General features: G+C 41.6%; 1 protein-coding gene across 1 annotated transcript; it reads right to left on the reverse strand.

Annotated features, from left to right (window-relative positions):
* Positions 1 to 3,396: 3,396 nt before the first annotated feature.
* p3h3 (prolyl 3-hydroxylase 3) lies at positions 3,397 to 11,578 on the reverse strand. Its single transcript, XM_033639891.2, has 16 exons — positions 11,137 to 11,578; positions 9,635 to 9,819; positions 9,301 to 9,459; positions 8,641 to 8,833; positions 8,203 to 8,334; positions 7,923 to 8,065; positions 7,671 to 7,760; positions 7,541 to 7,593; positions 7,374 to 7,453; positions 7,155 to 7,282; positions 6,977 to 7,072; positions 6,625 to 6,775; positions 6,324 to 6,441; positions 6,022 to 6,097; positions 5,799 to 5,939; positions 3,397 to 3,878 (listed from the first exon to the last, which is right to left on the reverse strand). Exons 1-16 carry the CDS (start codon positions 11,429 to 11,431, stop codon positions 3,708 to 3,710), a joined length of 2,211 nt encoding a protein of 736 aa, XP_033495782.2. The 5' UTR covers positions 11,432 to 11,578; the 3' UTR covers positions 3,397 to 3,707.
* Between the last annotated feature and the right edge of the window lie 317 nt (positions 11,579 to 11,895).

Here is an 11,895-nt window from a genome sequence, read left to right on the forward strand (position 1 = left end):
TTGCTGATATCTGTAGTTGTTTGGTACACTGGAGTTAATTCTGCCTCTTGCTTTTCAGTGACCTTTGACCTTTTGTTTTCTTATGACGACGGGTTGTTTATCTCATTATCTCAAGATAACAAAGCTAGTTTCTCGATTAAAAAAAATAATTAAGTCACGATCTCAACATAATGGCATTAAAAACATTGCAAACACAACTGTTCTTGGCTTCCATTAGATAGAAAACCAAGCAAAACACATTTAAATGAAATGAAACAGGCTGTGAATTCTCACTAGAGCCCGGGATGCTGCTGTAGCTGATCGTGACCTTTGACCTACCTGTAGGAATGCAAAAGTAAAGGAATGTTTCCTCCAAAAATCAGATATACATTAATACTTTCTGTGCAAACCCTTACTGTAGTAAGATAAGGATGATTAAACAACACCATTGTGACTCATACACAGTATGAACTTCTTATAGTTTTCTACACACACTGCAAAAGCCTCGCATTGTGTGTGTGTGTGTGTGTGTGTGTGTGTGTATTGCCTACTTCCAGTGTTTATTTTATGCTTCAGTGTGAATAAATTTGGCTCTGTAGTTTAAAAGTGTTGACCTTTACTCACTCACTCGAGCACAGTGACGACAGAAGCAGACCGGCCGTTTTGGCTGAGCTGACCCTGGATTTGGATAAATGGAGCTGAGGGCACTGCTGTGAGATGGAGCGTAAAACCGACAGAAAACCAAAGCGAGGGGAAAAGAAAAGGATTTGTTAGCAGGCGCACTGACACTGGCCGGGATAAAGACAGAGAGAGAGAGAGAGATAGTGTTATTTCGGGTTACTATTTAAAGACTAGTGTTGTCTTGATCTTGCATTATCCCTACTATAAAACATTTTATTTTTTACTAGTAGTAGCTTAGATTAAAGTTAACAGTGATTTAGTTGTTTTGGCATTTTTAAAGTCATGTTAGGTTTGTAGCGACGCTAATTCATTGTTAGGTGAGTAGGGTTTTTTAGGTCTATAAAACCTGATGGAGTCACTAAACCTTTTAAGGGACATTCATTCATTCATTTCTGTAACTGCTTATCCTGTTGGGGAGTCATGGGGGGGCTTGGAGTCTATCCCAACTGACATTGGACAAGTGGCAGGGTACACCCTGGACAGGTTGCCAGACTATCACAGGGCTGACACATAGAGACAGACAACCATTCATGCTCATATTCACACCTATGGACAATTTATAGTTATCAGTTAACCTGCATGTCTTTGGACTGTGGGAGGAAGTTGGAGCACCCGGAGAAAGCCCACGCTGACATGCAAACTCCACACAGAAGGGCTCCCCCACCCTGGTATTTGAACCTCCACCTCAAGTCCGAACCAGGAACCCTCTTACTGTGAGGCGACAATGCTAACCACTGCACCACCATGGCGCCATGCCAACATCATCAAAATAGATGGATCAAGTATCGGAAAATGCAACCTATACCTGAGGCGATCCTTTCCCTTTAAATCTATTGCTACGCGAGCTACATCATACGTCATGGAGCAAAGGAGAGAATTTGCTGTGTGGAGGTATTTTACACTATTTCAGCTGCTGTTGCACAATTGTTTATTTTTGTTAAAAATAAATAGTTCATCATTGCTGTGTAGTCATCAATGCCTGATGCCTCTAGTCTTTTCTGTTCTACATGTAACGGTATATAGCTTTTTAGGTCAACCATGGTATCGGATCGTTATCGGGTATCGGCTAATACTCAAAGCCACAGCATCGGGATTAGTATTGAAACTGAAAAAGCTGGATCGGTGCATCACTTCTTATTACAGAGCTACACCTGCCAACCATATCATCGCAAAGAAGGAAGCGTGCATCTACTGCGAGCTCACCTAGCACCACTGAGCTAGCTAACGTTGTAGCTAAGCTGATGAGGACGCCAGTAATGTTTACATCTTGCGCTTGCATCTTGCGTAGTTTGGTAGAAAGAAAATAGTTCCTACATGAAACTGCTCACAACCAGGTCTGTGGATTATCTTGAGGAACCTGGCCATGATTTCTGGAAAGAGACATTGATGCTGAGTTTTTCAATTGTATTTTATTTTGGCGCTTTGAGCCCAACAAGCCGAGTGCCATCTAGTTCCATCATATTTGAGAGAAGGCCGACATCTCTACGGCTGACATCTCCAATACTCGGCGACTCACACCAAAACAATCTAGACTGATAAACAGCACTACAAGTAAGCTTGTGGGGTGAATTGTCCCTTTAACCTTGCTCTGAATAGATGGGGTGTAAGTGAGTGGAGTGAGGAGGGGAGAGGTGACAGGATTAAACGCCATATCGGTCAGTCACAAACAACTATTCATGAATTTTAATCCTCCCATTGAGTCTCATGTTATGATTACACCTAAAAATGTAGCATCACACAGGAAGAGCAGACTCTTAATGACTTGTTTGGGCCACAAATAGTGGAGCAGTTAATACGTGAAATGCAACATAACGGATGAGTGATCATGTCAACCACTCACTACGCACAGCAGCACTCAGTTATAATGACAACAGGATGCTGTGATTTCAGTTTTATAACTACGCTGCCAGGCCTTACATAATTTCTACTAATCACGTACAATATGGAAATATGACATCATACAGCTGTAAATTTCATGCTCTCCTGCCAAGTGTGTAATTAGAGCAGTAGACAGCCAGGGTGCTTAGTGTGAGGATATCTAGGATGCATTATATAGACATAACACCTACTTTAGAGGAGATTAAAACAGACTTTTAGGGTGCTGCATGGTTTCAGCGCGTGAGGGAGGGAAAAGGTTAAAACCAAGGCTCCATTAAACAGGCCTGCCGACCCAATTCTGCAGCAGCAGGGGATTATGACACAGGGGGGAGTGAGAGTGTTAATATGGGCCGTAAACAGTGCTTGATTCGGTACCTAATGCACTGGATGAAAGCGGAGGAGGGGGCTGATAAGGAGGCACTGGTTGTAATGGGAGGGATAAGATGGAAGTGGGTGGCCGAGTGTCACTCCGCTGGACGTGAATGATTAAATGATCTCTCGTTGGATTACTATTCCATATTCTAAATGGGAGATTTTTAAGCTTCATAAACAAATGCACTCATTTATGAGGGATTAACGGTAATCTCTCTATTTCTATCCTTTTTTTCCGTGTGCACCTCTCCCTCCCTCTCTCTGTTCCCTTTTCTCCCTCTTACTGCCTCAAACTGTAGTTTCTGCACTAATGTAACTACTTTTATAGCTTCCTACTGCTGTGTTTCTGTCTAATTGCGCATCTTATCACATGCTTCTACTCTTAACAGACAGGAATAGGTAATCATTTAGTAGTTTATACAGCCTTGCTTGAACCTTTCTGTCCTCTCTCTGCTTTTATGTGGTATAGTACTCATGCAACATTGGTAGAGTCACATTTATTTCTTCTTTTATTCTCTTCATTTTTAAAGGGAGGTCTGTAGAGCTGCATTAGAGAGAGGAAAGGACCATATTTCCCCATATACAGTTTAAATACAGTATATACAAACAAGCAGCTTTACATAAAAAGGCAACAAGATGAAGAGTGTGACTGTGAGGCCAAAAACTGAAAAAAAACATGTGTTCATGGTTGGTGTAAAGTTCCTGTTTTGGGTTGGAGAACTGGTCCACTAGAGTGAACACAGATAAAAATGTATTCCAGTTTGTTTTGTTTCAGTCTGTCAGGTTTGTTAGGGCTCTCACAGCTCATCTTTGCCCCCCATCACCCTGCCTCTTGCTTTGCTCCTCTCCTTTGGTGCTTGGCTCCGAGCGTTCCTGGCCGGGTTGGCGCCGCCCTCTTTTTTCTCCGCGTCCTTTTTCATCACACTCTGTCCATCTGCAGCCCACAGGGCCTCTGCCTCCTCTCGCTCCTGAGGGAGAGAAAAAAAAACAGAGCGATGTCAGATAAATATACTGATTTGGTACTATAATGTAGTACAATACTGTTACTGTGGTACGTGAAAATAATAGGGACCTGGGGTCAGCTCTGTGTTCCCAAGGGCCTAGTCTAGACTTGTGTTGAGTTTTGAGCATGTGTCTCTTGTTGAAACATTATAAGAGACTGGTTGTGGCTATTTTCACTGTTCGAATTGCAAAAAAATGAGCAGATATAGACACTGTGGTTTAAATGGTAGAAATCCATTCAGCCACTGTGGAGAAATAAATGTGTAAAGTAAAACAAACAGTTTTGCTCACAAATCTGAGGGCTTAGGTTTCAAAGAGTATGACATCAGTAGACTATAAGCTGTAGGTGGGTGATTTCAGCATACTGGCCCACAGAAATATACACTGAACATCTGACCTGGGAAAAATATTTCTGAGAACATGAAACCCATTGAAATGTCTCCTTAATATGTTATATTAAGTGGATATTGAACTGGGGAACATATGACTCTAGGAGGCTCTGCTAACACAATGTGGTTCTCCTCTGTCAAAGTGAGTTTATGTAGCTTTGGCTGAACACCAGCCACTGGCGCCAACAGTGACAACTGCAGGATAATGGCAAACATTAAAAGGTAACAGTAGCACAAGTAGAGAAGACTAAAAGTCAGCAAACTCTCTCAGTAATGTCAGCTATACAGCAAATCTATGTAAGCTTATGTAACAGTAGTCAGAGTAAGATGCTGATCATACCAGACCAAGTAAGGTTGGAGCAAGTGTGTGTTTTATTGCTTGTAAATTCAGTGTGTCATTTTTTAAGAGGAGGAATGTGTTTCTTATTTTTAAAGTTGCACAGGGTCACTGGGAAGATGAGTTAGCCCAGGGTTGTCCTACTCGTTTTAGTTCAAGGGCAAAATACAAATTGATCTCAAGTGGGCTGGACCAATAGAACATTGCATAATAACCTATAAATAACAACAGCTCCAAATTTTTCCCTTTCTTTTTGTATTAAGAAGTACAAGTACATTCTAAAACAGGGTGTCTACAGGTATCAGACACTTAAATTTAATGTTTTTAATGACACCTTAAAAGTGTCATCAATTCTAATTTATGACTATTTAGTGACTGTTAAGGCCTAAGATAGACGACTGATACAGATGTTTTTGTACTGAAGCTGCTGTTTGACAACATTCTGCACAATAGTCAGTATCTTTAAATATGACCACAATAAGTATTCATTGTTTTTACAGAGAACTGTATTCTGGTCAGGGCGAAAAAGCCATTGAAGCAGCATTTTACATGAAGCAGTGTTTAACTCACTCCTGAAACCTGGCACCTCTTAGCCCTTACAAGTGCATCAATATTAGGTGTGCAAAGTCATCCAGTGGGCCAGATTGGACTGTTTGGCAGGCTGGTTCCTGGCTGCAGGCCGTATGCTTGACAGCTCTGAGTTAGACAGCCTGCATGATGTTAAACGTATGCCAGCACTTGACTGGGTAAGCTAATCTAACTATTTCATAATTCATTTTTGGCTTGAATAATAAAAAGCCACTCTTTAGAGGAGCTCTTGGTATTTCTGTTACTTTTGCAATGGGAGACACTACAGCTTTTTCTGCAAAATGTGACTCCCACATGATGACTGAACTGATTGAAATGCTTCAAATTCTAATTCTTAAACATGCTTGGTTTATAAAATTATATGGCAACTGAACGATTTGTCTTCACATATATGGTAAACCTACAGATCACTGATGTGGTATGAGCAGAGGCCGAAACCAACCACCAGATTTGCATCACACCCCATCTGGTCTTGTTATCCAACACCAGTGTCACGACAATAAAGACCACATGACTCTAAGCGAAAAGTCCGACCTGAGGTGGAGGTCACTGCCGTGTGTCATAATGCTCACCATGTCCCTATAGAGCTTCTCCTTTGTGAACCAGAGGGCCAGCGTGCACCTCCGGCCGCTGGTCACTGCAGTAACACCATGTGGATTCACAGGACCTGAGGAGAAGCCCACCAGTCGACCGCAGCTGGGTTTTACTCGAGCCTGGAGACATGGAGGAAGAGGGAAGAGGTTAAGGGGAGTGAGCTCAGATTGAACCTAGTATTAAGGTGGAAAAGTGACTTACTGTCACTGTCTTGGCATCCCTTTTAGTGAAGAACAATTCGCCGCCATCAAAGTCGTCATTCAGGTAGAGGATGGCACTGTGAGAGAAACAGGTTGTTAAATCATATAAACAACCATTACAATCTATACAAACTAAGTTAAATTGAACTCTTTAATGCTTCTTCTTCTGTTGCTGCTAGACTTGATTTTAAATATTTGATTAAAATTTTGTTGATATGGTTTTACATAGCATTCCTAATACAAATTCTCTTTTTGGCTGTCATGTTTTCCCTGCTTCTTACTGTGCTGATTATTTTTGTGTACCTGAGGTCTCTGTGCACAAACGCTGGAGGTTCCCTCCAGCACTGATTGGTCTCTGGCTCAAGGAGACAGTTGTCAACATGGACAGGGTGAGACAGGTCCAGCCTGCCCTCCTGGTCACCTAAGATACAAAATCAAACAAACAGTTTTACAGTGTACATACCAACAGGAACACATTTAAGTTCCCAGTATAACAACTAGTGAAGGACTAGTTGTTCCAGTTTTACACAGTCAACTCTATTCATTAGTTATAGCAAGTAATAACAGTCTCTCTAAAGAGAGTTATGGGTAATAATGGTATCACCTGTGATAGCACTGCGGCAGACCAGGTGTGTGAAAGAGATGAAAAGTCCCGTAGGGCTCCTGAAGTAGGAGTGCAGCAGGTCTCTGACTCTCTCGCCCAGCTCATGTAGCAGCCGGGCATCTGATTGGTTCACCATGCCTTCCTGAGCAAACTGAGAGAAAAGATAATGTTAGAAAAATACCAATATCATGAATTATATTAAAGCATGACATTATCACTGCACACAAAGATAATATATGATGTTTGGTTCTTTCATTACTTCACATTTAGATAAGTAATTCTGAGGACAGGTCATTCACGCTCACTCAAAAACTCATCATATTTCCGTCCCCATTTTCTCCTGTTCACCAACCTTTAAAGCCTTGAGAACAGTCAGGCCCTCAAACATCTCATGAGGCGTGTGTGGAGACCGTCGTCCACGGTACCCATCTCCAGCAGTCGCTGCAGCCTATCAGAGACAAGATGAAATGATGGGTGCGTGTTCCTGTTTCTGTTTAAGAAGGCATGACTCTTTAAAAACCTGAACTTACTTTTGCTAGATGTAGTATTCTGCCACACTCCTTCTCGGTCATGACTCCGTCGAGTACTACACGATTGGTCCCGTTCAGAAGCTGGTCCTCCATGGTGATGGTCACACCCACCTGACGGATTGGACCACCTGAAGAGGTCAAATCAAAAAGGATGAGAGAGGAAAGTGGTAAATGTAAACTGCTGCAGACTGAAACAAGAGGCGGAACTGATTGTCTCACCTGCAAAGAATCCACTGTCGTCCACCTCCTCCGTCTGCTCTCCCTCTTTCATTTTGTCATTTATTTTCTCCTTTTCAGCTCTGAAAGTGAAACAATACTGAGTTGACATCTCATTGCATTTTACTGAAGCTCTTGGCACAGAATGGATTTCTTTCTGTCTTTCTCACCTCCATTTATCTCTCAGTGATTCAGGTACAATATCTTCTGGAGTCCAAAGATCCTGAATGGAAAGTAATTGTTAAAGTTACGAATATAATTCTGTTGATCAGAATAGAGTACATTTGCCTGACTACTTACTGGGTCAGTGAAAGTGAAGTCAAAGTTCTCCACACCAAAATACAGAAGCTTCTTCTCCTCTACAGCGTGACTAATGTATGTGACAATCTCCTGTGTGACAGACGCACACAAACATGTCATCAGCATTAATAAAATAAAATATACATTTAAAACCTGCACGTCTGACATGCATGACATGACATAAAAACATTAAAGGAACTTGGTTTGTTACCACCATAGTGGTGATTTAAATGTCATGGCTATTGAGTGTACCTGAGCAGGGTGTATGCCATGTGACTCTGTGTCTCCACCTAGTGTCTCAAAGTAGAGCTGCAGGTTCTCTAAGGAGTCCTTGTCAGAGGGGTAAAACAGGAGAAGAGAGCGAAGTGTCTGCACTGCTCCACTAATATCACCAGCTGTGGGGAAGCAGGGATTCAAAATGTGGAGGAGAGGCATTTAAGGGTTCAAAAATTACAGTCTGGAAATTCAGAGGAAGAATCTCATACACTGTATGATAACACTGGATGATCTTAAATAATCTCCGAACCCTGACCTTTGAACTGTGCAATGTGCAGATGCTCCAGCTGTGTGGGCAGGAAGTCCTCCTGAGCAGAAATCCTTCCTGGTCTTGTGGCCACCTGAGTCACACAGGACTGCCGGCACGAGAGCAGCGAGAGGGAAAGTGCTAGAAGCAAAAGAAAAATAGTGAAAATGTGTACTTTGTGTTCTTGATCTGTCTCAGTGAAAGCAGAAAAGTCAGCCATTAGTTTTGAGGCCTTTGTTTTTCATTATCCACAGCCACTTATCCTTTTCAGGCTCACGGGAGGCTGGAGCCTATCTCAGCTGACATTTGGTGAGAGATGGGGTACACCCTGGTGAGGTCGCCAGACTATCACAGGGCTGACACACAACCATTCACAATCACATTCACACCTATCGGCAGTTTAGAGGCCCCAGTTAACCTAATATTTGTTGTTGTTTTTGGATATACCTGCAGCCTTCTCGAAAACGCCATCAACGCTGTCCACACCCCTGTCCTCTGGCAGCCGTTGGGAGGCCACCTCACACTGCACCCTGCACTCGTCTGTCTGACGCAGTGTTTCATTCACACATGCTTTCCAGTTCTGTGTTGCTTGCACCCAGTCAGTGGAGGCCTCATACTGAAGTGCAGTATCATACAGGACCTGGGTTTGATGACATGTAGAGAGAGAATAACACATAGTTAGATTAAAAAAAAGGATGCTACCGGGCTTACCAGTAAAAATGTAGGCTTGATGGACACATCGTGCAAGTGTATTTTTTTAACAAGCCTAGTCATGTTATATCAAGAGTGTTTGATAGACACACTGAGTAGCTCTGGCAGAAGTCTTTAATAAATAAAGCCAAGGTTGGAGTACATGTTTGGAAAAGAGACAGTGGCGGTGAGAGAGAGGAATTCAGTCCCTCAGGCCATGGCTGTCTTTCCACACTCACATCTCCAAAGTATTTCTGTGCAGCAGAGAAGACTGTCCGATCGCTCCTATTTGTTGACCCAATATGTCAGCCCTGTTCATCCCAATAAAATGACGCACTTAAGGCATATAAACTTGTGAGCCCCTTACCTAACTTTATTCCCCTCTCCTTTACAAAGACACCATCCCTCCCTCCTCACCCAGTGTTTCTCATTTCCAACTTCTCTGTCCTGGAAGGCGTCCTCGGTCACTCCTTTCATCCGTCTGTACTTCTCAATGTTGTTCCTCATCTCTAGGTGACTGGGGTTGGCCACAAAGTAGGTATGAGCTGCTGATGCTGCCTTCTGCAACTTTTCCAACTGATATGCAGGAAGAAGAGAGAATAAATAGAATTAGAGATCACAGCATAGACATTGAGCTGTGTGCCTCTGAATGCCACTTTGAATTAAGATAATATGTACGTCTGTCAGCAGTAATTATAAATTAATTCTTAGTATGATATTAATCTTTATGGCTGCCTAAAGAATAGCTTACCTTGTAGTATGTGACCTGCAGGAAGTTGTACGGGTTGCGAGTGCTGAATTCATATTCTATGTCAGAGGAAACAGGGAGCTGCCCTACAGGTGTGACAGAGCGTCCCATACAGAACTTCAAACATTCAGCTTTCTGCTGCACCCAATCCAAGGTCCAGAGATCCCACAGGCTCCCCTCCTCAGAGTCTAACAATACAGAAAACAGAGACCATTTTGAGGAGTGAAAAACACAATTGAACATTGTCCGTCTTAGGCTTGGGTGGAACCAATTTTTCCATACTTTCATGATATTTCACTGAAATATATGCAGTATGTGACAGTATTTTTGTCAAAAAAAAAAAACAACAACAACAAAAGAGGTCATTGTAGCATGCATGTCATTGTGTAGTTAGCCTAAAATACTGTGTTTCTGAAATGTAATTAGCCTACTTGGACAAGTTTTGATAGGTTTAAATGGTTTTGACCCACAGAATAATGACCCGAGGACACTTGTTGCTGCAGTGGATTCCTTCACATCAGTGGGCTGAATGCCGATGATGTGTTGAATTAAATTTGTGGCCAATAACTGCTTTTGTAGTTGGAAGAAGTCATCTTAAGATAAAGTCACATGTGGCAAAATTCCCAAACAGAGGCAGAGACATTTTTTTATTATAATATTGCAAGTGTCGTCTTTTCCAGTTTTTGAAGGCTGCATTACAATAAAGTGATGTGATTTTTGTTACTTACCAGACCACTCTAGCTGTTTTATTATTCCCTTTACCCACTTTGTCATTACATCCACATTACCGTTGATTATTTGTTAAGAATCTCATTTCATGTTTTGTGAAAGCACCAATAGTAAACCCTACAATATTGTTGCATTATCAGTATCAAGGTATTTGATCAGAAATATCTTGATATTTTATTTTCTCCATATTGCCCAGGCCTTCTAACTGCTAGGCATACTACTATTATAGCTATTATAACACTATAATAAAGTAAAGAAAAACAGGTATATGTGGTACCTTGTGTTTTTATTCATTTATAAAACAACTGTATTCAGTGCACACATCAGTGGTTCCCAAGATACATATGATAGCTCACAAGATGATTAAAGGGATTTAAAAGAAAATACAGCTTTCTATTTCATTATTATTTTTTCCTGAGGAATATTTTCAACTTTTCTTTAGGCCTTTAAAAAAATTAAGAAAACAAATCTGAGAAAGGGAAAAATCACTATGGTCGAACTGCTGTGCTGACAACTAATGTACACACTAAGGCCATTATCTAAGGAGTTACAAGTAAACATGAGTTGTGACTCTTGTTATTGACTGTGCATGAGCTTTGAATTGTACCATGCAAACATGAATTAAATTAATCATTGCCCATGTAGATTAAGTAATTACTAACAACCACTGTAACAAGACTATAACAATAGTTTTGGCACACTACTGACTCCACCATTGAACACCTAATCACTACACCTCTCTCTACACATGCAGTATTTAATATATCATAACTTACCCAGTTTACTGAATGCCTCTTTCCCCGCTGCCACACACTCATCATGACACTGTCTGCGGGCTGTGAGCAGTGATTCCTTGGTCACGATGGCTTTCTCCAGCAGCTCTGCAGCCTTCGCCCACTCCCCACCAAAGTATGAGCGTACTCCGCTGTAATACAACAGATCGTACGGCTGCAGCAGAGCCAAAACATTGGTGCTGCCTCCACTCGGGGTTCCTGAGGTAACATTTAGCAGTGCTAGGATGACAAAATGAAACGCCACGTATACAGTGAAATGAACAGAGAGTAGCGCCATGGTCCGAGAAACAAACCCTTTGGAGGAGACTGAGTTGGGAGAAGAGGAGGGACTACGGAAATATTTGGGGAGTGAAGGAGAGTGCCATCCAGAAAGTTTCCTCCCGTTTGAGGAAAACAGAAGCTGTCATTTTACATTATATATCCATTACTGATCCTTGTAAACGCCTCCGACAGGTTATTTTGTTAGTTTAAATCAATATAAATGTAAAATAGTGAACTAACTGACGCGAGAAGATGTTGATTATTATCCATGAGTTGTAATACTTGCATGTAGCCGCGAGAGGAAGCCGTTGGTTGAGTTCCACGGACGTTACCGTAAATACACAAATAAAACGGATTATATTGAAAATATCTATTGTCTGGTGACTACTTGAATGACTAATCGATTGGTATAATTTCCCTACAATTAGAGATAATATAAAGTGGCGACTGAGCTTTGATAGATGCAATGCGAAAACAAAT

The sequence above is a fragment of the Epinephelus lanceolatus genome, chromosome 10, assembly GCF_041903045.1.
Source record: "Epinephelus lanceolatus isolate andai-2023 chromosome 10, ASM4190304v1, whole genome shotgun sequence".
NCBI lineage: Eukaryota > Metazoa > Chordata > Actinopteri > Perciformes > Serranidae > Epinephelus > Epinephelus lanceolatus.

Excerpts from the sequence above, each read along its gene's own strand:
- p3h3 (XM_033639891.2), bottom strand. The coding sequence starts at position 11,431 with ATGGCGCTACTCTCTGTTCATTTCACTGTATACGTGGCGTTTCATTTT. Across the intron at positions 7,454-7,540 it reads TCACTGAGAGATAAATGGAG|AGCTGAAAAGGAGAAAATAA; the intron begins GTGAGAAAGACA and ends TTTCACTTTCAG. Across the intron at positions 6,098-6,323 it reads TTTGTGCACAGAGACCTCAG|TGCCATCCTCTACCTGAATG; the intron begins GTACACAAAAAT and ends TTTCTCTCACAG.